Source organism: Onychostoma macrolepis, chromosome 01 (genome assembly GCF_012432095.1).
Source record: "Onychostoma macrolepis isolate SWU-2019 chromosome 01, ASM1243209v1, whole genome shotgun sequence".
Lineage (NCBI taxonomy): Eukaryota > Metazoa > Chordata > Actinopteri > Cypriniformes > Cyprinidae > Onychostoma > Onychostoma macrolepis.
Genome location: NC_081155.1, coordinates 46,238,640 through 46,265,124, shown reverse-complemented (window position 1 = coordinate 46,265,124; position 26,485 = coordinate 46,238,640). Strand labels below are relative to the sequence as shown.

The 26,485-nt window shown below is 33.4% G+C and overlaps 2 protein-coding genes across 2 annotated transcripts in view; both read right to left on the bottom strand.

Annotated features, from left to right (window-relative positions):
• Positions 1-2,399, bottom strand: part of atp5pf (ATP synthase peripheral stalk subunit F6) — a 2,997-nt gene extending 598 nt beyond the window's left edge. Inside the window, exons 1-3 of the mRNA XM_058778550.1 lie at positions 2,303-2,399; positions 784-956; positions 578-702 (exon numbers count right to left, since the gene is read on the bottom strand). Of these exons, the coding sequence (XP_058634533.1) occupies positions 578-702; positions 784-953 (295 nt within the window). The 5' untranslated portion in view covers positions 954-956; positions 2,303-2,399. The remainder of the gene's footprint in view (positions 1-577; positions 703-783; positions 957-2,302) is intronic.
• A 2,443-nt stretch (positions 2,400-4,842) lies between these two features.
• The window catches only part of appa (amyloid beta (A4) precursor protein a), a 44,510-nt gene continuing 22,867 nt past the window's right edge, over positions 4,843-26,485 (bottom strand). Inside the window, exons 7-17 of the mRNA XM_058771438.1 lie at positions 25,852-26,019; positions 21,035-21,168; positions 20,410-20,484; positions 20,149-20,307; positions 16,502-16,630; positions 15,201-15,300; positions 12,097-12,285; positions 10,097-10,150; positions 9,650-9,732; positions 8,338-8,484; positions 4,843-7,304 (exon numbers count right to left, since the gene is read on the bottom strand). Of these exons, the coding sequence (XP_058627421.1) occupies positions 7,203-7,304; positions 8,338-8,484; positions 9,650-9,732; positions 10,097-10,150; positions 12,097-12,285; positions 15,201-15,300; positions 16,502-16,630; positions 20,149-20,307; positions 20,410-20,484; positions 21,035-21,168; positions 25,852-26,019 (1,340 nt within the window). The 3' untranslated portion in view covers positions 4,843-7,202. The remainder of the gene's footprint in view (positions 7,305-8,337; positions 8,485-9,649; positions 9,733-10,096; positions 10,151-12,096; positions 12,286-15,200; positions 15,301-16,501; positions 16,631-20,148; positions 20,308-20,409; positions 20,485-21,034; positions 21,169-25,851; positions 26,020-26,485) is intronic.

Below are 26,485 nucleotides of genomic sequence, written 5' to 3'. Positions count from 1 at the left end.
GTCTGCAAAAATGCAAAGTGCAAAGAAAGCAGTAATGGACCTGGAATTTCTTCTCAAAACATAAAACATAATATTTAACTATTTGTATTTAAAAACGCAACAATACTAATATTACTAGCTTTAGTATCACTGATGTACTGTTATAGTTTCTGTTAATATTTTGAATCAGGTTTTATTTTTCATAGGTTGTTTTTTTTTTAAATATGTGTTTCTATATCATTTGCATTTATTATTATTGTTATTTTTTGTTTAAAATTATACATTTTTATTTCAGTTATTTGATAATTTAGTACATTAAACTAAATGAAAATGAGGAATGTTGGTTTTAGCAAGTTTTTATATTTTATTTCAGCTAATGTTTATTACAAGTAGTGAAATGTCAAATCTAAATATATGTATAAAGCACTTATAAAGCAGAAAAAATCTAAGTAAAATACAGTAAAGTACAATAATAGAAAGCAAAAAGTCATGTCACCTGCAATAACTAAACACATGAGTTTATAATACTGGAAGTTTATCTTGTGAGTGTGAGATGTTTGTGCAGCATTCAAACCCTCATCATCATCATCATCATCACCTGGGAATTTGAACTGAGGGAACTTGGTGAGGTCTCCTCCTCCGTATAAGCGCTGGAGTTTGGTCATCTCCTCCGCCAGGTTCTTCTGATACGCCGGACCGGCTTCAACCATACCACCAGCGGCCCTACGACACAAACCAGAGAAAACCAGTGTAGACCACTGAGAGCGCAGCACGAGTACGAGTGGGTCTGACTGCGGCACACACTTGCTCTTGGTGTTGTACTCGCGGATCTTGTCCAGGAACAGCTTCTGCACGGGATCCAGGTCTTTGGCTTTGTTGAAGACGACGGCGGACAGACCGATGTTCCTGCGCAGCGTCACGCTCACGGCCGAACGCAGCAGAGACGACAGACGCCAGAGCCGATGAAGAGCCATGATCTACACACACACACACACACAGAGATGAAGAGCAGACAGAAACACACCAAACCTCTCCAGAAGCAAAGGATTTATTGGTTTGACGGGACAAATTTTAAAAACATTATAAAAACTTGAAAAAGCACTTTTCTCCATTTATATAACATATGTATTTACATACATCTCTCTCTCTATGTATATATATGTGTGTGTGTGTGTGTGTGTGTGTGTGCGCATGTATGTATATATATATATATATATAAAAAATGCAACAATACTACTGCTTGTGTATGTATGCATGTGTGAGTGTATATATATATATATATATATATATATATATATATATATATATATATATATATATATATATATATATATATATATATATATATATATATATATATATATATATATATATAAATAATAACATCAGTAATATTATATAGCAATATTATTACATCAATTAACAAAACCCTTAAACAAATACCAATTGACTGGAGAAATGTAAAAAAATAAAATTAAAATAAATAGTATTAATAAAATACATTTAGGGACTTGTTACTTGGCTATATAAGGCATAACATTAAGAAAAATGCAACACTAATAATCAAGTGTTCATTTAGTATCACTGAGAGAATATCAGTTTTGGTTCATATTAATTAGACTTTATTTTTCTGTTTTTACTTACATTTTAGTTAAAGTTTTAGTAAATTATTACTTTTTTAATCTATAGATATACTTTAATAAATAAAAACTATTACGGAGTTATTTTAGTACATAAAGATAAAAATAAAATGAGTAACAATGCTTTGGCAACTAGTTGAAATATAATGAAACTTGCACATGTTTTATTTATTTATATTTACGTTGGTTTTATTTCAAGCAATAAAAGAGTGTGTTTTAGTTTACTACAATAACGCAGTCGTCAAATGACAACTTTAAGCCTTTTTTTCGAGGTTTACAGCATGAAACCATCCGAGAGCCCTGCGGTGAGGCGCTGTTTTCGTGTTTTTGTGCTCGTTTAAAGCTTCTTATGAGGAAGATTCAGGCCAGTTTTGACTTTGACTGTCAAATAAATCCATGTCTCGAGTGATTCCCTGTAAGCTCCGCAAGGTCAAACTGAGACCCGCGCACAGGATTAGCGGAGTAACTTACTATAGTACACGAACACGGCAATATAATACACTATAACGACATTTCTTCAAGTATTTTAGCATTAGCAAAGCTCTGATTATCAGTGTGAGGAGCAGCGTTACACTGACCTCTAAACCGCAGCGACACTACCGTTCACACATAACTTACACATATAACAAATATATTTTCATTTTGATTAAATTCAAACACGATAAAGAAAGATCTCGTCTAACCTTGTGTTTGACACCCGAGCCTCAGACAGACAGACGAACGACTGCTTCCGGATCACCGCGGGGGCTTATGGGTATGACGCGCCGTCGCTCGATGACGTCACGAGCGTCATCCTCCGTTTATTTTCAGCGAATTTGTGAGAAAAAAAAAAAGAAGACAACATCTAAAACACAAATAAAATAACACGGAGCTGTTCGTGTCTTTTTTTTCTGGCAATTAATAACAATAATAAAGAAAACTCTCTGCTGCTGCGAATATGTTGATGAAATAAAACAGCTTCTTATCGAATAAAGTCAGGCAGTTTGTAATATTCATTGCAATTATTTTAGTTAAAAATTGTTTAATTGAATATTTTAATCATTTTTACTTGTAAGCATGTAATGGAAATGCTGAGGCATTATCCTGGTTTGACAGCAGAGGGAGCGAATCTGTGTGTGTTTAATGTGTAGAAATAAACACCGAAATAAATCACTAAACACATTCAGATACGAAGAATATACTACAGCTAATAACGAAATGTTAAATAAAAAGTAAAACCATTAACTAAGGATTCTGTTCAATTCTTAAGTTTTTGTTCACATACACTGCTGCTCAAAAGTTTGGGATCAGTAAGATTTTAAATGTTTTTTTTGAAGAAGAGGATTCTTCTGCTCAGCAAGGCTGCATTTATTTGATCAAAAATACAGTAAAATTGTGAAATATTATTACAATTTAAAATAACAGTTTTCTATTTTAATATACTTTAAACTGTAATTTATTTCTGTGATGCGCAGCTGTATTTTCAGCATCATTACTGCAGTCTTCAGTGTCACATGATCTTCAGAAATCATTCTGATATACTGATTTATAATCAATATTGAAACTGTTGTGCTGCTTAATATTTTTTTTGGGACCTGTGATACTTCTTTCAGGATTCTTTGATAAATAAAACGTTAAAAAGAACAGTGTTTATTCAAAATAGAAATTTTGTGTTACAGTATACACTACTGTTCAGAAGTTTGGGGTCAGTCAATTTTTTCTGTCTTTTTAAAAAAATAAATTACATTTCCATTCAGTCATAGCAGACGCTTTTATTCAAAGCATGATTTACAAATGATGATTTAATTAAAAGACAAATGAACACTTTTATTCAGGAGGGATGTGTTAAATGGATAAAAAGTGAGAGCGAAAGACTTGTGTTGTTAGAAATGATTTCTATTTTGAACAAATGCTGTTCTTTTTAACTTTTTATTCATCAAAGAATCAAAGAAATAAGCATCACGTTCCAAAAAAAAAATTATTAAGCAACACAACTGTTTCAACACTCAATAAATCAGCATATTAGAATGATTTCTGAAGATCATGTGACACTGAAGACTGCAGTAATGATGCTGAAAATTAAGCGCTGCGTCACAGAAATAAATTACATTTTAAAGTATATTCAAATAGGAAAGCAATATTAGAAATTGCAATAATATTTCACAATATTAATGTTTTTTTCCTGTATTTTTGATCAAATAAATACAGCCCTGATGAGCAAAAGAGACTCCCTTAAAAAAACATTAAAAATCTTAGTGATGTGTGTATATATATTACAAAAGAGACAAGACAAAACAAGTCTGTATGTACATTCAAAACTTTATTTATGGAATACAGTGTAGAAAGCGCAGTTTATTTCCAGTCAAAGCAAATGATACACAGAAAAATGCCACTGAAAGAACCTCATCATCTTTATCTAACCACCTCAGATCTGATCAAACCACAGCAACACACGCTGAGAATTACCCAGGATTCATCACTGATCTGAAAACATGAGGGAGATTCTGTAAACGATTGATTTGACATTCATCGGACAGGGTGATTATTGATTATGAACCGTTTACAGCGATCGACTGTAAATCAAAGTCATTTCAGATCCTGGAGGTCACACGATAATAACCATCAGTTTATAATCAGGCGTGAGACGCTTTCTAAAACTGACCACAACAAAAACAGGTGTGTGAGTGACATACAGAAACACTACAGGAGACAGACGAGACGCTCCGTGCATCAAAACACACGAGCTCATATTTCACCTCAAAATCAAAAGAAAAAAATAAGAAATAATATTTTGCATGAAGAAAACTAACAGCTGTTCATTTTTTTTGCATTGCCACATTATTTGCATGCAAGTTAAGCACATTTCTGCATTACTGTAATGCAGCAATGAATGGAAATGATTTTATAAAATTATAACTCAGCATTAATTCAATACAATCATGATAAATACTTACAACTGCACAATTTAAATACATTTTCCTGCATTACAGTAATGGCGAAAAATAACGATGCAATGCAAAAAGCTTCTTCTTTTGATTTTGCAGCGAGACGAAGGTGTTTTTTTTCTCAGATCGCTGCATCAGTTTCTGCAGCTCCGCAGTGAAAACTGAGACCGCTGCGTAACACGAGAGACGAAGAGGAGAAAACACTTTCTACATCTGCAGACAAAGAGTGATCTAAGAACACAAAACTGACTGGATAGAAACATACAAACAGACAATGACCCAAAACCCGCCCGCCCGCCCCCGAACACCCGCTTAAAAAACACATACAACCACGAGTCCAATGGAGAATCAAATTAAATATAAAGAAAGAGGAAATAAATCTCTGAAATGCATAGGACGAAAACATTAAAGACAGTAAATGTACATCGACAGGATCTCAGCCGGATTTAAAAAACAACCAGATATTGAAATCAAAGCATTTCATTGAGTTTAAGTTCTATCAGAAGCAGAAGCCAATTGAGTCATTTTTTGTGCAACTCAAATCACATTTTCACAAGGTACTGTTTAATTCTGCTAAAACGAGAAAAGACCAAGATCCAAATAGCAGAAGAGTTTTCCCGTCATTTTTTCTATCATGCACTATGTAGTTACAACTAGCCTTTTCTTTTTTTTTTTTTGCATTACTTAAATATCGACAACTAAAAAAATTTTTTTTGGCAAATTTCTTTTTTACAATTATTACTTTTTTTTTTTTGGAAAAAGAAACCAGAAACAATCGAACATTTTGAAGATCTCATTCAGAAGGACGTCGATCAGCAGAATAATCTCTGACGGGTTTAATGCGTCACCAAACACAGCACAGCTGCAGTCAGTGTGCGATGAAGAGGAGGAAGAGGAAGAGAGGAGACGTGTGTGTGACGGGATAAAGTCTCGGACGTTCATCCTCAGATATCCCAGTGTTTCACTCGGTTAGTAGTGCGAGAGCAGACGGTGCAGCGACACGAAGCCCAACTCACCAGAACCTGGACTAACGGTTCGTAACGGAGGAATGCGGTCAGTAAACAGGTCAGATTCAGCCAGTTTAGGGAATGACGAATTCAGTGAATTCAGAACCGTGCATTGAATTTGATGTGGATCACAGAATTTTCAAACTTTGTGTTCAAGTTTAACTGAACTTGAAACTGACCTTAACAGCATCACATTCAGGCCAGTAGTAAGTCACAGTTAAAAAATCTGGAGTGAAATTTGGTTTTTGCATTCAGTTTGAATTGTGATTCGAATTTGAAACGGACACCGACAGGATTAACCTAACCATCTTCATGTTTGTCCAGCCGACATCTGGAGTGAATATAGAACTGTGCACTGAATTTGATTTGAAATCATATTTAAAAGTGAATTTGAATTATGTGTTCAATTAAATCTCCACTGAACTTGACACTGACCCAAAAAGTATTAATCTCATCATGTTCATGTTGGTCCAGCCAGTTGGAAGTCATAGTTGAAAACGGGAGTGAATTTAAATCTACATTTGAATTATGCATTTAATCTGACGCTTGAATTCTGCATTCAGTTTGAAACTAAGTCTTCAACTTGAAACCGAACTCAACACCGTTTATATTATCAGCTTCATGTTTGTCCAACCAATGAGAAGTCATGGTTAAAAAATCTGGAGTGAATTCACAACTGTAGATTGAATTTGATGAGTCAAATTTTAAACTGAATTTTCAAACTTCAAAATATTCAATTTAAACTGAACTGAACTTGAAATTGACCCTAACAGCATCAATCGGATTTTGAATTAGGCATTTGATTTAGGAGAATTTGAACTAGGTGATCAATTTAATTTGTGAATTGAACTGAATTTGAATTATGCATTTAATTCGATTTGTGAATTGAATTTAGATTGTGTTCAATTTAATTTGTGATTTGAATTGAAATCAAATTATGCAATCAATTTGATTTGAATTGAAATTATGCATTCAGTTCAACAGTATGAGTGATTCGAATTTGAACTGAATTTGAATTGTCCATTCAGTCTCAAACTGAATCTTGAGACAAAACAGCATTAATCTGATCATGTTCATATTCATCTAGCCAATGGAAGGTCAGAGCTGCGAATTCTGCAGTGAATTTAAAACTAAATTCGAATTATGCATTCAGATTTATTTGTGATTTGAATTGTGCATTCAATTCTACTTGAAACTGACCCCATCTGATAAAGTTGATGTTCGTCCAGCCAACAGAAGTTTACAGTTGAAAATCTGGAGTGAATTCAGAACCGTGCATTCAATTTGATGTGAATCAACTTCATATGTTCAGTTTAAACTGAATTGAACTTCAAACTGACCCCAACAGCATTAAACTCATGTTCATGCTCGTCCAGCCCAGTTTTACAATCTGCAGTGAATTTAAAACTAAATCTGAATTATATGTTCAATCTGAATTTTGCATTCAGACTGAAACAGCATCTTCAACAACTTGAAACTGACCGAGTTCATATTCGTCCAGCCAATGGGAAGTCATGTTTGATTGACAGTCATGTGAAGTGGCCAATAGGAAGTGAGATGTTAATGAGTGGTGAGTTTGGGCTGGTGTCTCCTGCACCGTCTGCAGATGATGATGAGGAGGAGAAACAGGGAGGAAGAGGAGCGTCACACCATCAGTTGGGCATCTGTTCGAAGTACTTGTAGGTGGGGTTTTCATAGCCGTTCTGCTGCATCTTAGACAGGTGACGTTCCTCCGGGGTCACGGCAGCATCCACCTGACAGACAAACGATTCGGACTCCAAATGAATCACTATTTCGACTCATTTGTTTCATATTCATCATGTCATGAGTAGGGGTGTGCGATATATATCGTCTGCGACAATATCGTAAATGTTGTTTTAACGATGTGCATTATTGGGTATCTGTGTCAAGATGCACACCTGTAATGTGTGCTTAAATATCTTAATTTAACTAAGGCCTAGTCCTGGCTTAAACTAAGCCCTGTTTGTGAAACCGGGCCCATATTTCCTATTTTTGTGCTATTTTGACGACAAAAATAATTCCAAACACAGCCACAGCACTGTTTTGTGTCTCTGAGCAACATGACGGAGATTCGTTGCTGAATGAATCAACCGTTTAAATGATTCGGTTCAATCACAATGACTCACTTATTAACAGTGACTTGCTGCCCCCTACTGCGGTTTTAATTTCACATTCAGAGTATCTTTTATTATTTAAATAATTTCAAACATTTTATGATTAATATATCTTAACATTATTTATGCATTTGTAATTGCAGGTTAAATGCATTCATGTCTTGCATTAAACAGTGTAAATGCATATAAACACCACTTTAGACGCAGCTTCTGTGTTTCTCTGCATTGCAAAGATGAATTTTATTGATACTGATTTAATTTGCTTGTTAAGAGCCAAAATGTCTTATTATTCTAATTCACTGATTAAATGTAAGAATTTGACTCAAAAGATAAAGGACACTTTTAGAAAAAATGGCTTTATAAAGGTAAAAATGCCCATAAAATGTAAAAACAGTTTAAACTTATTGGAAAAGATCAATTTTATCAGTGTGAACTGACCACCACACAGAATATGAAGAATATCAAAAACTTCAGGAGTCAGCTGTCCACGGGAGTCCTTAAGGTACCAGCACAATAACACACTCAGCAAAATATCATCTAATTATCGTTAACGATAAAATCCCAGAAAATATCAAGATATTTTTTTTTGTCAATATCGCACACCCCTAGTCATGGGTTGAAGTAGCGAACACACACGTGTGCACCGACTGACCTCAATGATTCCGTGGTGGATGGATGTGTACTGCTTCTTCCTCAGCATCACCAGGGTGATGACGATGATGGTTGCTATGACAACACCTCCGACCATCAGGCCAATAATAGCTCCCTTATTGGAGCTCACGTCCTCGGCGAAGAAAACCTGAACAGCAGAAACAAAAGACAAACATGAGATTACAGTCACATGGGCTGAACTCTCATCAGAGACGTGCTGCCATGACGACTGCATCATAAAATACTAAAAATGCATTTGCTGATGAATATGATGCAGAACTGCTGACCGCGAAATAAAGCCTATTAAAATGCAGTTATATGAGCCTAAAATTCAAGATACGAGGCAAAAAAAATAACATATTTAGATCATATGATATAGTTTAGCAATATCACACCAGCAAAAGAGCTGCTTTTCCGCAGTATCTGCACCATTGCTAATGTAATACTGATTTTATACAACAGTTCAACAGTTCATATTATGGCACATTTTAAACACAGTATTGTCTAGTTTAGTTTAGTCTGTTTAGTTCCAATCAAAGTCACAGCTGAACTGTTGAGCCTCTGATCGAAACACAGAAGTTATCTGTTACTGAACGAATCATTTGAAATGAATCGAGTGAGTCAATGATTCAGTGACTCATTCATAAAGACAGTCACTTGCTTCGTTTCTGAATGAATCAGCTGTTTTTAAAAAATGGAGTGAGTTAATGATTCAGTGATTCATTCATTCACTTGCTTTGTTTTGGAATGAATCAGCAGTTTGAACAAATCGAGAGAGTCAATGATTCAGTGATTCATTCATTCACTTGCTTTGTTTTGGAATGAATCAGCAGTTTGAACAAATCGAGAGAGTCAATGATTCAGTGATTCATTCATTCACTTGCTTTGTTTTGGAATGAATCAGCAGTTTGAACAAATCGAGAGAGTCAATGATTCAGTGATTTATTCATTCACTTGCTTTGTTTTGGAATGAATCAGCAGTTTGAACAAATCGAGAGAGTCAATGATTCAGTGATTAATTCATTCAATTGCTTCGTTTCTGAATGAATCAGCTGTTTGAACAAATAGAGTGAGTCAATGATTCAGTGATTCATTCATTCACTTGCTTCGTTTCTGAGTGAATCAGTTGTTTGAACAAATCGAGTGAGTGAGTAATTCAATGACTCACTCATTAAGACTGTAGCCTTAAAAGTTTTTATAATAAAGTCTATGATAAATTAAAACATTTATTTAAAAAGCTACTTTTTTTGTAATGTTTAGTATTCTGGTTGAACATATTTCAGCCCTAATATGTACTGTATATATGCATGTACCAGTTTCTGGTGGTAAACTTCACTGTGTCTCTCTTCAGCTTCCATCCGCAGCTCAGGAACATCGTCAGGCTTCAGTCCAGACACTGAACGACAAACACAGAAACGATATTAAATACTGGAAATACAAGTGTTTTGGTTTTGAAACGTTTTCAACTCATGCAGCTGGAATTGACTGTTTACATGCACTTCTGTTTCAGCTCTACATTCTGAATATGATTTTTACATCATACACATGCATGTTTTTGCTGGGGTGATTATTAGATTTATTACTACTTTACATAAACTTTTAACTGGGACTCAGACACTTTCAAGGTGACCATCAAAAATTTGTTATTTTTGAAATATGTCTATATATAAATTTTTATTTTATTTCAGTTTTAGTTATTTTAGTACAAATTAAACTACATAAAAAATGAAAAAAGTTTTTTATATTTTAATTACAAGTACCTGGTCGGGTCGGCAGGCCTCGGTCCGGGACGGGTCGCGCATCCACCGGCTCAACTGCAGAGAGACACGAGACACAAGCGACTGATTCACTTCATATTCACATCAAAACTAGATTTTACATTGAAGAAAAATGTCGGGTAACTTGATCTGACTGACAAGCAGAAAGGCTTCTGATTAGCTAATAAAACACACAACAACTGCAACATTCACAAACAGACAGGAAAAAGTTATATGTTATAGTTATCTGAAACTAAAAAGATTTTTTTTGTTAATAAATAAATACAGTATATATATTGAGTGCTGTAGTGTGTAGCATGTTGAATTGCAGCAGGTCTGTGTTCCTGATGCCGGATGTCAGATCTGCTTCCATATGGCGCTCGCTGCACTGACCTGGCTCACACACACTCATAAGGCAGCCAGGGCTGCTGGGATACGTGTGTGTGTGTGTGTATACGTTCATAAGGTTTATGAAGACACAAGTGTGTATAATGACATATGTATTACAACTAGTGCTGTCAAAATTAGCATGTTAGCGCAGGCGATTGATTTTTTCAGTTTAACGGGTTAAATTTTTTTAATGCAATTAATGCAGGGGCGGAGCTAGGGTAGGCCACCCCACTCACAACTGCTGCTTCTGTCACTTTTTCTCTTGACAAGAAGTGCATTTATTCAGTCGCAGAACGTCTTTACGACCACATCAAACATGAGACGTTTCAGATGCGTGCTCCAACTACACTTCAGCGTCAGGCGCGAGTCAAACGAGTGCGGAAACGGAAGGCGCCGGGGTGCGATGTAGCCTTTACTATTTAATATCAACACGTGAAATAAACGACGTGCATGCAATTTCGTGGTCAGTTAAGTCATGGAGTTACCAAAAAGGCGATTAAAGCTACCTTAAAACTGTGCATGCATGTAATATATTATTTTATATGAGTCACATTTAAGAACATCTCTGAAATGGTTTTTAAAACTGTCCTGGAACAGCCTAGCACTGTCTCCCTCATCTAACACACTCGTCAGCTCATCAGCTCATTAATAGAGACTTAAGACCTGAAGTGTGTCAGAAAAGATGATGAGAGTTGAGAGAAAATACAATGCGTGTCAGATCCGCGTCACGTTCAGCAGCGGCAGCTCTTAAAGAAATAGCAGCCAAAACAACCTAATAACCAGCTGCTGTGATGTCTGTTCATCAAAGAGAAAAAAAAAAAACGAGGAAATAAATAACTTTTATAGCTTTAAGGATTCATCAATATTTAATTTAGAACTTATTGTTTGATCATTTCAATTTCTGTATATTTCTGCTGAAGGGCACAGGTAAATATGACATTTATTATAATGGGTTTATGTGAAGATTGTTTTAAGTTCACTTAAATTAGAAGTTATATTTTTAAAGTCTAATAAATGTTAAAATTGATAGCTTTCAATTATACTGTAATGTTGAATGGCTGTAGTCAATGGTTAAATATTAGGTTGAAAAACTATTTTATAGAGACATCAGTAGTTTTGGTATCAGTGATACCGGCCTTTAGTCATAAAAAAAAGATGCCATTAAAAAATATTAAAAATATACTGTCTTTATGTTGTTTGTACATTAATTTGAAGATTGAATGTGAAATTATTGCAATATAAAAGCATATTTAAAAACTTTAATGTTAGGTGGGATTAATCGTGATTAATTTCAGAAAAAATGTGCAATTAATTAGTTAATTTTTTTTTAATCGATTGACAGCACTAATTACAACGTGAACATGGTTTATGAGGTTTAGACTTCCTGTGTCCCCATAAACTGAATAGCTTAAAAACATTTTTTAATTTGTGTGTTTTTCGTTTTTTGAGAAGCTAGAATTGCCTGTAGTTTTGTGTGAGGGGCAGGTTTAGGTGAAGGGTTAGAGTGAGGGGATAGAAAATACAGTTTGGACAGTAGAAAAACCATTACGCCTATGGAATGAACCCATAAAACATAGAAGCCAGTGTTCATGTGTGTGTGTGAGTGTTTATACCCTGGTTCTGTGTGTTGGGTTGGTTGAAGCTCTCTGGGTGGATGAAGCCCTGTGTGTCTTCAGAGGGCAGCAGGTCGAGGCTGGCGGTGCTGTCGGGCATCAGGGCGTCGTTACCGTAACTCACCCTCACGTCGCTCTGCAGGTTCGCTAACTGAGCCGACATCTCCTGCTGCTCGCGCTGCAACAGCTCTGACACACACAGACAGAACACAACAGATCGAGTCATTGATTCGGTGATTTATTCATTCATGTGTCTGAATGTTGCAGCTGTTTGAACAAATGGGTTGAGTGAATAATTCAATGACTCACTCATTAAGACAGTGACTTCCTGCCACTTACTGGAGGTTAAAATTTCATATTGATCATTTTGTTTTTTTTAACCATTTCATATTTCAATATTCAGCTTTTGGGTCTATGATGAATCAAAACATTTCTTTATAAAGCTACTTTTTTTGTAATGTTTAGATTAGATATCCGTCAGGAAACAGGCCGCAGTCAGAAAACAGCAATACCAGTGATTACTGTGTTATTATAAGCGTCTTAACATGACAATGAATACTTATTTTAAATTTTTATTTTTCATATATGAACTTGAGTTAAGTTTTCTTGTTATTATAAATATTTGCACTGTTACTGTTATTTATATTACATATAAAATAATTCATAATTATTATTTTTATAAGAATTCTCATTAGATTTTTGTCATTTTACTGTATTACAATAAAAAACGAATAAAACATTTTTATTTAAATCAGCATACAGTAAACGCAGTACAATAAATACTTAAATGATGCACAAATAAGTTATATTTGTTCAGCAATTTAGAGGGAAAAGTGTAATTTTTTTGGTCAAAAAAGAAAATATTTTTATTGTAATTTTATACATAATTATTTATTATTCAAAATTCAAAAAAATATGCATTATTATTGTATTGAGTATGAGTTTTTCTTTTAATTTTATATATATATATATATATGTCTAACTAGTTTCTAATAATTTTTATTTCAGTTTTAGTTTTATTCATTTTAGGAAAAATGTTGCCATGGGAACTAGCTGAAATAAATACAAATATTTTATATACTTTATTTGATGTTAATTTTATTTCAATTAATGAAATAAAATAAATTCAAATAATGAAAAACAGTAATGTTGTGAAATCGCATTGCAATATCTAATATTGGTTTCCTATTTTAATATAATTTAAAATAGAATTTATTTCTGTGATGCAGCGCTGTATTTTCAGCATCATTACTCCAGTCTTCAGAGTCACATGATCTTCAGAAATCATTCTAATATGCTGATTTATTATGAGTGTTGAAACTGTTGCGCTGCTTCTTATTGTTTTTTGGAACGTGATACTTTTTTCTTTGATTCTTTGATGAATACAAAGTTAAAAGGAGCAGCATTTGTTCAAAAAAGAAATCTTTTCTAACAATATAAGTCTTTACTATGACTTTTTATTCATTTAACACATCCCTCCTGAATAAAAGTATTAATTTCTTTAAAAAAAAAGAAAGAAAAAATGTACTGACCCCAAACTTTTGAATAGCATTGTATATTGCAACACAAAATTTATTTTTTAAATAAATGCTGTTCTTTTTAACGTTTTATTAATCAGAGAATCCTAAAAAAAAATATCACAGGTCCCCAAAAAATGTAAATAAATTAAAAAATGAAGCAGCACAACGGTTTCCAATATTGATAATAAATCAGCATATTAGAATGATTTCTGAAGATCATGTGACACTGAAGACTGCAGTAATGATGCTGAAAATACAGCTGTGCATCACAGAAATAAATTACAATTTAAAGTATATTAAAATAGAAAACTGTTATTTTAAATTGCAATAAGCAGTAAGCTGATAAGCAGAAACTTCTTTAAAAAACATAAAAAATCTTACTGATCCCAAACTTTTGAGCGGCAGTGTATATATATATATATATCGTGGGCAGAAAACACTGTGGTGAGCAAATCAGAGAGAAGAAACGGCAGAAAAGAGATGGTGATGATACGACAGGATTACAGAGGAAACGACCTGCTGATCAGAGCTTTAATTACACACACGCTTAATGACAGACGAGCTGCTGCTGAACGCAGGAATGAAGCCAGAGACAGAGAGAGAGAGACAGAGAGAGAGAGAGTACAGATGGTGCGGTGACGCACGGCACACAAATAAAGTAGCAGGAGGTGAAGAGGAGCGTGAGATCAGGCCGACAGCACTCCATCACACACAGATGAGTTGATGCACAATCACTCCAGCAAAACTTCAAGAATCAGTTTGTCGTCATTGACACTGATGCAGCTCCACACACAAAATAAAGAAGTGCTCATACTTGCTCAGCGCAGTTATTTTAGTATCACTGAGATACTATTATCATTTTTTTTAAAACATTTTGAATTAGTTTTTAACATTTTAAGTTTGTCATTTTTTATTTTTAAATGTATATAATTTTTATTTCAGTTTTAGCTTTAGTTATTCTGAACCTTCAAGTAAAACTAAATGAAAATGAGTAATGCTGTCTTGTCAGCTAGATGAATGAAAAATAATTCAGTATAAATAAAAATAATTGCTAAATAAAACTGCTTTAATTTTTGTCACAGTTTTAGTAATTTTGTTGTTTTTGTCATTAGTTTTTTAAAAATCATTTTATTTAAATTTGAGGTATTTTAGTACTTTAAATAAAAATAAGTTTTTAAATATTGTATTTTATTTTATTTCAGTTAACATTTATTTATTTTAATTAACTAATATGTTTTTATAGCTGAAATCAAATAAGTAAATTTTTTTAAAATTATATTTTATTTTGTTTCAGACATGACATGGGAAATATATATATATATATAAATTTGTTTGCTTGTTTAATTTACTCATTTACTTCTGTTTTACTTAATTACTTTAATTTGTAAATTGTGGCCATGAATTATTAAGTAATTCTTAATTTGTGGCCACAATATATATATATTTTTTCCCCACATCATGTGCAAGGCTCCGTTACAGTAACGACATCTTTCTTTTTTTTTTTTTAATCTTTAGTTTTAGTTATTAATCCTGGTTCAGCAGGTGTCAAAGGTCATGTTTCTTTATTCATCCTCACAAACTCACCAACTTGGTCCTGAATGTCTTCAGTGACTCCGGGCACCTTGTACAGCAGACCAAGAGACTGATTCATCCGCTCCTCGATCACACGCAGGTGGGTCAGCACCTGAGGTCAGAGGTCACAGGTCAAAGGTCAGGAGGGTCACTGAGCCTGTAATCTGCTTCAGTCCCAAAGATTGCTCATCTTCATGGGCTTCATATAAAACCTGGTGAGCTAGCTTGTTGTCTATGACCCACAAAGGTAGCTGCCTACTAAGGCAACATCCTCATGAAATGGAACATGTGACTGATTTAAAATCAAAGTCAAATCACAAATCATTCCAATAGAGTGTGAGAATTAGCTGCATTGCTTATAATACAAGAGTTTGTAATAGTGTGGTAAATAAAATAAAATAAAACACTTGTATTCTTCAAATAATTCAACAAAAATAACACATGCAGGCCAAAATGGCAGAAAAACATCTAGAAACAGTATATAAGTATATAAATATGAGTATATAAATATATATGTTTTCAATATTTTTTTTACTGAAATAAAATAAAATAAAATCTTAAACTTATTATATTTCAGCTAGTTTCCCAGGCAATATTTCTCATGTCTGTTCAGTTTAACTTGATGTACTAAAATAACTAAAACTAAAATTAAATTAATATAACATTTAAAAAACAAGACAAATTATAAAATGACAAAAACACACAAAAAACTTGAACTAAAATGAAAATGGAAACAAAATATAAAAATACGAACTAATTCAAAATATAAATAAAAACTATAACAGTGTTTCAATGACATCGCCTCAGACACTAACTTAACTTAATTAATAAAAAGTTAATTAGTTTACTACTAGTCTCTCTCCATTACTTCAATCTCACTGAAAAAAAAAACAATAAAATAAAAAATAATAAAACATTTTTGACTTCAAATGATTAATCGTGATTAATCGCATCCAAAATAAAAGTTTTTGTTTACATAATATACTGTGAATATTTATTATGTATATAAATACACACACATGCACGTATATATTTCAGAAAAATAGGTTATGTTTATACATTAAATATATTTATATATGAATATAAATATATACATGTAAATATTTTCAAAATATATATTGTATGTGTGTGTATTTATATATTCATAATAAATATACACAGCACACGCACATATACTATGTAAACAAAAACTTTAATTTTGGATGCGATTAATCGCGATTAATCGTTTGACAGCACTAGTTTTGGTTTCTATTGGCTTTAAGAAGTGTAAAGGGAATGAATTATTGTGAATGAAGTGATGATCAGTCTCGTACCTGAGGCCGGATCTGCGCCGCTTTCTTGGGGTCGACCATGCGCACGTGTTCGAAGTGTTTGAGCGTGTGCTGTCGGTCCTTCTGCTCGGCGCGGACGTACTTCTTCAGCAGACTGAACACGTGCCGCGGCTAAACAGAGACGAGATGAAGATCAGAGATCAGCACAGTGCATGATGGGAAGCTTCTCTGTGTGTGTAATGATTTGTGACCACAAAACCAGTCATACGGGTCAATTTTGTGAAATTGAGATGTATACATCATCTGAAAGCTGAATAATTAATCTCTCCATTGATGTATGGTTTGTTAGGATCGGACAATATTTGTCTGAGATACAACTATTTGAAAATCTGGAATCTGAGGGTGCAAAAAAATCTAAATATTGAGAAAATCACCTTTAAAGTTGTTCAAATGAAGTTCTTAGCAATGCATATTACTAATCAAAAATGAACTTTTGATATATTTACGGTAGGAAACTTACAAAATATCTTCACGGAACATGATCTTTACTTAATATCCTAATGATTTTTGGCATAAAAGCAAAATGGATAATTTTGACCCATACAATGTATTGTTGGCTATTGCTACAAATATACCTGTGCTGCTTATGACTGCTTTTGTGGCTTCATATGAAAAGATGATTCTCTCCACTTACACTCCAGCTGTTATTATTAGGCAGCGGCTATTACACTAAGTGCAAATAGCTATAGATTCTACTTACACTATGATAAAATAGCCGGATTTTCTGCTATTTATACGACTTATTGCAAATGTTGGCAATTATCTGCATCTCAGTATTGTAGTACATTATAAAACAGTATGCAATAATAACATATTGAGTGTAAATTATCATTTTAATTCAAATTATTAAATGGACGCCACATTTATGGGACAATAAAGCCCTCCCTACACCTACCCTAACCCTTCATTTTCAACTTTTTGATTATTTCTTTCATTTTTATTGTAAATAAATGCCTTTCTGATGTGATATGAGATTTGAAAAGGGAGAAAAAACCCCGCCTCTGCCAACAAAGCAGGACATTTGCACTTAGTGTAAATAGACACTCCATTATTATTATTATTATTATTATATTATATAATACATAGCTTTTACAACAGGTGAATGTGGTGCTTTTAGATATAACCAGCAGGACAAACAGTGCAGGGTTTAGAGTTACTGATTTAAAATCATATTAATCATGAAAAAAAAGACTCACAGCAGCATCACAGGCATCCAAATCCTAAACAAATGTTCCTCGTGCAGTTAATGTGAGTAAACATCACAACGCCAGCTAAAAAACTAAACTAAACAAACTCAGATGTTGAGCTGGGAAGATCGTTTTTTTTTTTTTTCTAATTATATTATTTATTTTAACTCTAACTCTGATTCATTTAGTGAATCAGTTTATTTGAACTGTTCATTTAAAAAATGATTCACAGATTCATTCGAATTCCGTTATGTTTCGTGCAGAGAAATATTTTAGCTTTCAGGAAATACTGAAAAATTTTAAATATTTATTTTTCAGGTCTGTTTAGATAATTTACTGTTTATCTAATTAAATATATAAGTTTTCAGGAAATATTGAAAATATGTTTGTTTTCAAGTCTGTACAATACAATTTAGTGTTTTTTCAACTATTTATTACTAATGTTTAGCGTGAATGTATACACTAAAGTTCAAAAGTTTAGGGTCAGTAAATCTTTTCTAAGAAATTAATATTTTATTCATTTATTAATCTCTCTCTATGTTATAACCAACCAATATATCTCATTTCACAGCATCTGAAATGCTCTGAAGCTCTGTGTACAAAAAAATATTATATACAGTGCCTTCTACTATAGTCTGCAGCAAATTACATTTTTCTTCATGATATTTAGCACAAATTAATCAGGAAGTGGCGATTTTGTTCTCTTTAAAGCACTGGATTGAAACGGTGCTTTTTTTGCAAATGTTTTATGCGATATTCCAATTTTGCGCACAAGTTTAATTCGTAGCTTTGGATGCAAACATAGCTGCTGAAGACTGGAGTAATGATGCTGAAAATCCAGCTTTGATCACAGGAAGAAATTACAGTTTAACAGATATTCACATAGAAAACAGCTGTTTTACATTCTAATAATATTTCACAATTTTTACTGTACTTTTGATCAAATAAACACAGCCTTGTTGAACAGAAAACACTTCTTTTAGAAATTCTACTAAGCCCAATTGCTGCATGCCGCTGATTCAGAGAGAGCAGTTTACGTATATGAAACATCTTTGCAAAGTCTTTTGTATCGTTATTTCTGTGATAAATAATCACAGAAGTACTGGAATAAGAGTTTCTATTTCAGATATAAACACTGCTGTCTACAGAAGCGATCAAAATAGAATAAATCACCTTTTTGAAAGTGAGGATGCTTCAAATAAAGATTGTATCAATTACAGCGTAACGCCAGCAGGTGCAGACAAGTGACTTAAACTGAGATTCGTTCAAAAAACGTTGACTCAAGTTGAGTCATTGAATCATTTGTTTAACTTCAATCAATTCGTTGAATATTCTATTTTATAAATAGACTGCAGAATTTTTTTACTAGAAACTCTAATAAATTACATGTTATTTTGTTTAGTTGTCCGTTTTTTTTTTTCAGAATCATGGTGGGAGAATATGATATCTATTTTAAAAAATAAAATATTGATACAATATATAGTTCATATAAATATGAAAAATAATACTTCTTTGTAAAGAAATTTGTGAACTATATTTGCTCAAGAAAGTTTTGAGTTTTAGCATTGAGTTTGTTCAATACTCTGTTTGAGCAAGAATGCTAATTTAGTTTTTGCATCGATATAGCAAAACAAACTTTTAACCAATTTTTTGTTCCAGATTTTTACTGTTAAAAAAAATAATTTTTCATGTTCACTGTCATTTTAAATAGGACAAGCAAGACTTAGATAAGTATTAAACCAGTAAATCTGCAAATATTGTCTTAAAGTGCCCCTATTATGTATTTCTCAAGATGATTTTTCATGCAGTGTGTAACACAACTCTAACTGAATGAAAACATCCTGCAAAGTTTTAAATCTGAAAGTGCACCGTGTATAAAGTTATTGTCTCTCAAAAGAAAGAGTCGACTCTGAATCATTGAATCGAGTCGTTTTTAAAACGAATCCCAAGCCGTTTCATGTTGAAACATTAGCATATTGCCGCTCACTTGTTGGTCTTTTCAGGTTGGTCTGAATGAAAATGCAAATTCATTCTTTGCCACTAGGTGCCGCTTTTGGAGCAAATAGCGGTTTCCCCGGTAACGCTGTACACAAAGCAGCACTGCCACAAACACTGCTTTAAATGAAATCGACCAATCACCGCAAAGGAGATCGTTGAACGAATCGTTTGGGAGTCGTTGAGCAAATAAGGTAAAAATAAATGCATATTATAAGACAATGAAAGTGTTTTTTGACCTTGCATGCATGTCAACCTGTTGTTGGGGATCCCAAAACCAAAATATGAACCTTTCATAACCCATAATAGGGCAGTTTAAATAAAGTCTGATGATGCAAATTGTAATTTGTGGCCCTTTGCATTTTATATAGTTTGAATGCGGCCCGCTTGGCCTCTGAACTTGGTCTAGACTGTAGTTGTGATGTGTGTGTGTGTGTGTGTGTGTACCCGGGGTGGATCGGCCTGCAGGGCAGACAGATAGCTCTCCAGAGCGAGGCGTCTTCGGTCGTTTAGCAGCGCCTCCACCCGCGCCATGTGCGTCTCCACCAGCTGCTGCCGCTCGCTGGCCGCCTCCTGCTCCAGAGCCTCCACCTTCTCCTGGAAGTGCTGCGGGAGAAACGCAGCACAGTCAAGCAAACCCTGGTGCAAAATGAAAGCGTATTCCAGTAAGAGCGAGGGGAAATTTCCTGGTTAAGGACACACACTGACCTGGATCACAGCCTTCTTGTCGTTGCGCGGTAAACTCTTGGCCTGTCTCTCGGCCTCTTCCCATTCCCTCATCACCTACAGAACATGAAAATCACATAACAATGACCACTTGATCCTCTATCAGCTATTAAACGTCATATTTCTGTACAAACATCTCATTCACATGCATTAATGTTACTAAAACAAGTCTCTTATGCTCACCAAGGCTGCATTTATTTGGTAAAAAATACAGTAAAAATTGTGAAATATTATTTCAATTTAAAACAGCTGTTTTCTATGTGAATCTATGTTAAACTTATTTGAGCAAAGCTGTATTTTCAGCATCATTACTGCAGTCTTCAGCATCACATGATCTTCAGAAATCATTCTAATATGCTGATTTGCTGCTCAACAAACATTTCTGATTATTATCAATGTTGAAAACAGTTCTGCTGCTCAATATTTTTGTGGAAACTGTGATGCATTTTATTTTTCAGGATTCACAGATGAATAGAAAGTTCAAAAGAACAGCATTTATTTAAAATAGAAATCTTTTGTAACATTATTAATGTCTTTACTGTCACTTTTGATTGATTTAACACCCTTGATGAATAAAAGTATTAATTTCTATGAACGGATCCTGCACCTGAGACATGCGCTCGCGGTGTTTGGCCTCCAGACTCTCTTTGGCCTTCAGAAAGTGTGCGTGTTCGTTCTCGTCGGCCGGCGTCTCCAGATATCGGTCCACAGCGTCCGGAGGACTGGAGGAGGGAGTCGGCACTGCGGATCGGAGAAGAGCTTTATTACAGCACAGGAGGAGAGCAGATGATTTAACAGAGTTACAAAAGATTGCTATAAAGTGGTTAGAAGAGGCCTAAAGCTTCCATCTGACCAGTTTATTCATGTCTAATCTGTAACGAAGCGATGACAAAATGTGACCCTGGACCACAAAACCAGTCATAAGCTGCATAAATAATATTTCCATTGATGTATGGTTTGTTAGGATCGGACAATATTTGTCTGAGATGCAACTATTTGAAAATCTGGAATCTGAGGGTGCAAAAAAATCTAAATATTGAGAAAATCACCTTTAAAGTTGTTCAAATGAAGTTCTTAGCAATGCATATTACTAATCAAAAATGAAGTTTTGATATATTTACGGTAGGAAATTTACTAAATATCTTCATGGAACATGATCTTTACTTAATATTCTAATGATTTTTGGCATAAAAGAAAAATGGATAATTTTGACCCATACAATGTATTGTTGGCTATTGCTACAAATATAGCTGTGCTGCTTATGACTGCTTCTGTGCTGCAGGGACACATGTATAACAGTCATCTTCACACTGCCAGGAACATTTTGTGCCAAATGATTGTGTTTTGAGTTCCAGCAGCATGAGGATGTATATGATAATCTCCGGATGACGTCTGTTTAGCTGTTTTAGCAACACTGAGATACTATTATTATAGTTAATTCATTTTTAATATTTTATAAAATAATATTAATATTAATTAAATTATTATTATTAATTTTTTCATTTTAATTTTAGTTAGTTTTAGTTGTTTCGTTTTTATCATTTTTTTTAAATATGTAGTTTTTAAAACATTTTTATTTCAGTTTTAGTTATTTTAATACAAGTCAAATTAAATGAAAATTTAATACATTAAAATTTAATTTAATGATTACATTAAAAATAAATAATATGATTATTATTATTATTTTTTAAATAAAATAAGTTATTTCAAATAAAAATAAAATTAAGTTTTTTATATTTTAATAAAAAAATTAATTATTTTAGTTTTGGTTAACTATAATAACTCCTGATCCTACACTGTAAATCAAAATACTATTTATATTTATTTATTTATCAAATGCTTTTATCAAATATGACTTACAAATGAGGAATAAAAGTGATTCATCCTAAATCATAAATTGTAAATGATTCAAATATTAAACCAGTAATGGAAACCAACTGTAATGACCCTGAAATGCTAGACAAGAACAGTTTTCTGTCCCTTGTTGATGCACAACGTTATCAAAGGACCTGATTGAAACCACTTAACATTAATTAAAGTCTAAACAGAGAGAAGCGATCATTAATATAAAGATCAGCAGCAGCATGGCATTAATGATTTTATGCATGCAAATGAAACACACACACACACACACACCTCAGTCTCTTAAAAACACCATGAATTAGTTGAAGAATCTGAGTTACAGGAGAGTAATTGAGGAGAAAGATGCGAGTGAATCAGCAGAGAAAGAGCGAAACGCCGGTGAGAAACCCACACACGCAGATCAGATCAGATCAGACTGAAGGAGTTACTCTTCCTCATCACCTTCAAACCCGTACGACTTTATTCCTTCAGTGGAACACAAAAGGAGACGCTGCTCTTTACAAGATCCAACATTAACAAATAAGCACCATAAATGTCTCATAACGCTTGTGAAAAAGAAGCACACTTCGGCGTCCTTTTACATAAATAAAATATTCAGTTTTTAGACTCCTTTAAACTGCAGTTATTAAATTCAATACTGTAGCTGAACTTTAAAGTGCTTTTTACTTAAGTACTTACTGTACTCAAATACATCATCATACATCATTTCATAATTACGTCTATTGTTTGAAATATGGTTAAAGTACTGCTGAATGCACTGGTAAGCATTTATAGTAAACTAAAATATACTTTAATGCCATTTCTATTGAAACGTATATATCATGTATTCAAATATATTTGTAATTAATTACACATTTCTAATAATGAAGTTGCATTTTATTTGATATAAAATATTAATTTTAAATGTAATATCAAATAACGCACTACAGTTAAAATTACAATCAAGTGCTTTGTGCTTAAGTATGTTAAAATAAGTGCATTACAAAAGATACATTTACGTCTCACAATTCAGATTTTGCTTCTAAAATTGGGAGTTTATATCTCACAGTTTTATGATTTTTTTTAATTCAGTGGCGGAAATAAGTCATGAAAGTGTCTCTCTGTAAGTACACTTAAGTGGTCTTTTATTTCATTAATACTATTATCTTAAAAACAGATTTGAAGTACACTACAAGTGCACGTTTAATATGATTCCATCGCACTGTTTTTTCACAGGAGAAGTTGCATAATATCAGAAGATCATGTGATTCATATGAATTAGGGCTGAAATGGTACATGTATTCATACTGAAGATTTTCGGTTCGGTACGCTTGTGTACTGAACAAATTCAGCATTGTTTTACTGCTAGTTTTAACACGAAATAAACGTGAATGAACATCTCACGCCGCATGTAATCAGCTTGTAAACAAAATGTCACGTAGAATTTCAATTACCTCTGGCAAGTCATCAGCTCGTTATTTGCTACAGAAATGAAGTCTAGTGAAGAAAATTTCGCAAATGTTACACTATATACTCATATTTTACTTTACCTGTTAGTGATGTCTTAATTATTTAATGTATGTTTAGATAAATCTGTTATGAAACAAGTTATGACAGCCAATGTGTAAATTATTATATTTCAACAACAAACACATTTTATAATTTAGAAGTTAATTTAAACTTTACTATGTGCAATTACAAGTTCGCATGCAATTTTTTTTTAAAGTGTTGATTATTATATAATTTTTTTATTATATTATAATTTATATCTATATTATATTATATCTATGTTATATTTTATATTTTTATCCCTAAGAAAATTTTAATCATAAATGAATCTGTTTAAATTAAAAGCAATTTGTTCAGTAAACAACTGTTTAATAGTAATTATAAAAAAAAGAAAAAAAAGTATAGTTTTTCCCTCCTGCTGTACCAAAACAGAAATGTGTTTAATTTTTCTGAACTAATTTTTTAATGGTTAAATTACATTTTATTAATCAAAAGCATGTCTAATTAATTAAAATCATGAAACTTATACAGTTCAACATCAATTTATTAAAAGTTTAACAAAAATGACATGTTTAGGGCCCTATGAAATGTTCTATTTTTTTCTCACCTCTTGTTTTATTGTTACCAAATTCTGGATTTTAGCATGTCTAATTATTTGAATGCATAAAAACAACTTTCATTTATTCTTAATTTTACATTACATTACATTTAGTCATTTAGCAGATACTTTTATCCGAAGCGACTTGCAAATGAATAATAATTCTTAATAATAGCCTTATAATTTTTTTCTTTAGAAATTCTGTGTTCAATCAAATGAAGGCATACTACATTAATTTATCTTTTAAATTACTGAAAATTAAACATTTTATTTTTTTGGCATACAAAGGGGGTTTACTATTAAAATATAAAATAAATATTGTGTAATTATTCCTTAAAAAATAAAGTTGTAATAATTTTAGTAGTAGTAGTAACTGAACAATAGTAATGTATTTCTTGCACAATGTCTTCAAGTTAAACCAAACTTTTATTTTGACGGCTTGCCGTGCATACCTTTAAATTTCTGTGTGCATATTTTACTGTTAGTTTTACTCAAATGAAAGGGTAAAATGCTCATGAAGAAACTCTCAGAGCAGTTCTGGAGATGTTGTTCATGTATATAGAGAGATGACACACGCTGAAATCACCGCAAGCATCGCACGCTTCAGTATGTGTGTAGTAAACGAAACCGCGCGTCTGCGTCATTCATTCACACAGAAATTCATATTTAAATAGTATTTCTGCGGCTTAATATTTATAGATACTACTCCATATAGTGATTTGATTTAGGTATAATGACCTACTTGTGATTAATTCTTTCAAACTCCGTGACATTCCGTGTTAAAACAGTAAATTCCGTTTTTATGACTGGATTCCGCGATTCAGTCCGTGTTTTCCGCATCATAGGGCCCTACATCTCGACAGACTCTGATCATGTTGGCATTACATGAACAGAAAATCCTGCTAAGCGTTGTCTTCTGTGTTTCGCTGAAGAAAGTGACTCTTACAGTACATTATGGGTCTGGAGGTCATGAGGAGAGAGTAAGTGAAGATTCATCGGTGTTAGTGGCTCACGCTGTCTAGGGCTGCGATGATAAATCGATGTAGAATCAATTCGTGGATGGATTCTGAGATCTTCTGAATGCATCACGACTCTCTCTGGAATGGATTCTGAGCTTATATTTTAACAGCAGACGGCGCTCTACTCTAGTTTTTATCCGCACACTCAAATGCTGCCAAATGACGCCGGATTAATGTAAACACAGCCCACTGTAAACACCCTTGCAATTCGCCTCAACATTTTCGAATCTTATGAATGATTATTTTAGGTTCGAGTGTGTGTAAGGATTTGGAAACAAGTAGAGTACAGCTGTTTCTGGAGCGTGCAGCGCCACCTGCTGTTCAAAACTAAGCTCAGAATCCACTCCAGAAAGAATCACCACGCATTCGGAAAATCTCCGAATCATTTCTCGATTAGCGATGCATCGATTTATTTTCCCAGCCCTAACGCTGTCTGTTGTTCGGTCGGTGACTTACAGACGCTGCTGCAGACGGACAGACAGTACTCCTCCGACTCAAAGTTATTGCGGTTTCCTCCGCAGCCGCCGTAGATGAAGGGAGCGCAGCGGCCCTCCTCACGCACAAAATACCAGCGGGCCAACATGGCCCTGCAGGGGCCCGTCTCTGCACTCGCAAAACACACCTCTGACGACACACACACACACACACACAGGTGTAATAGGGGTGTGCGATATATATCGTCTGCGATAACATCGTAATTGTTGTTTTAACAATGTGAGATTTGACATTATCGAGCATTTTGCAAAAACCTTTCAAAAGACCCCTACAGAGTGCACACTTACATTACGTGAAATCAAGACTAGTGCGCATTTAGTTGCGTTCTTTCACTGCATGATCTTTTAAAATGCATTTAGACTGTTCCCAAAATTCAAGATATGGGGACAGAAAATGTACATATTTATATCATTTCATATAGTTAATCATCAATATCACACAGAGAGTGCCGTTTTTTTCTCCAAAAATTACCATGATTACAAATGTGATATTGATTTTTTACAACAGTTCAAAAAACAAGAAGTTAATTAAGAGATTTACATTTTAATAAATGAATGAATGAGACACCATATTGCCTGTTTTTGCGCTATTTCGA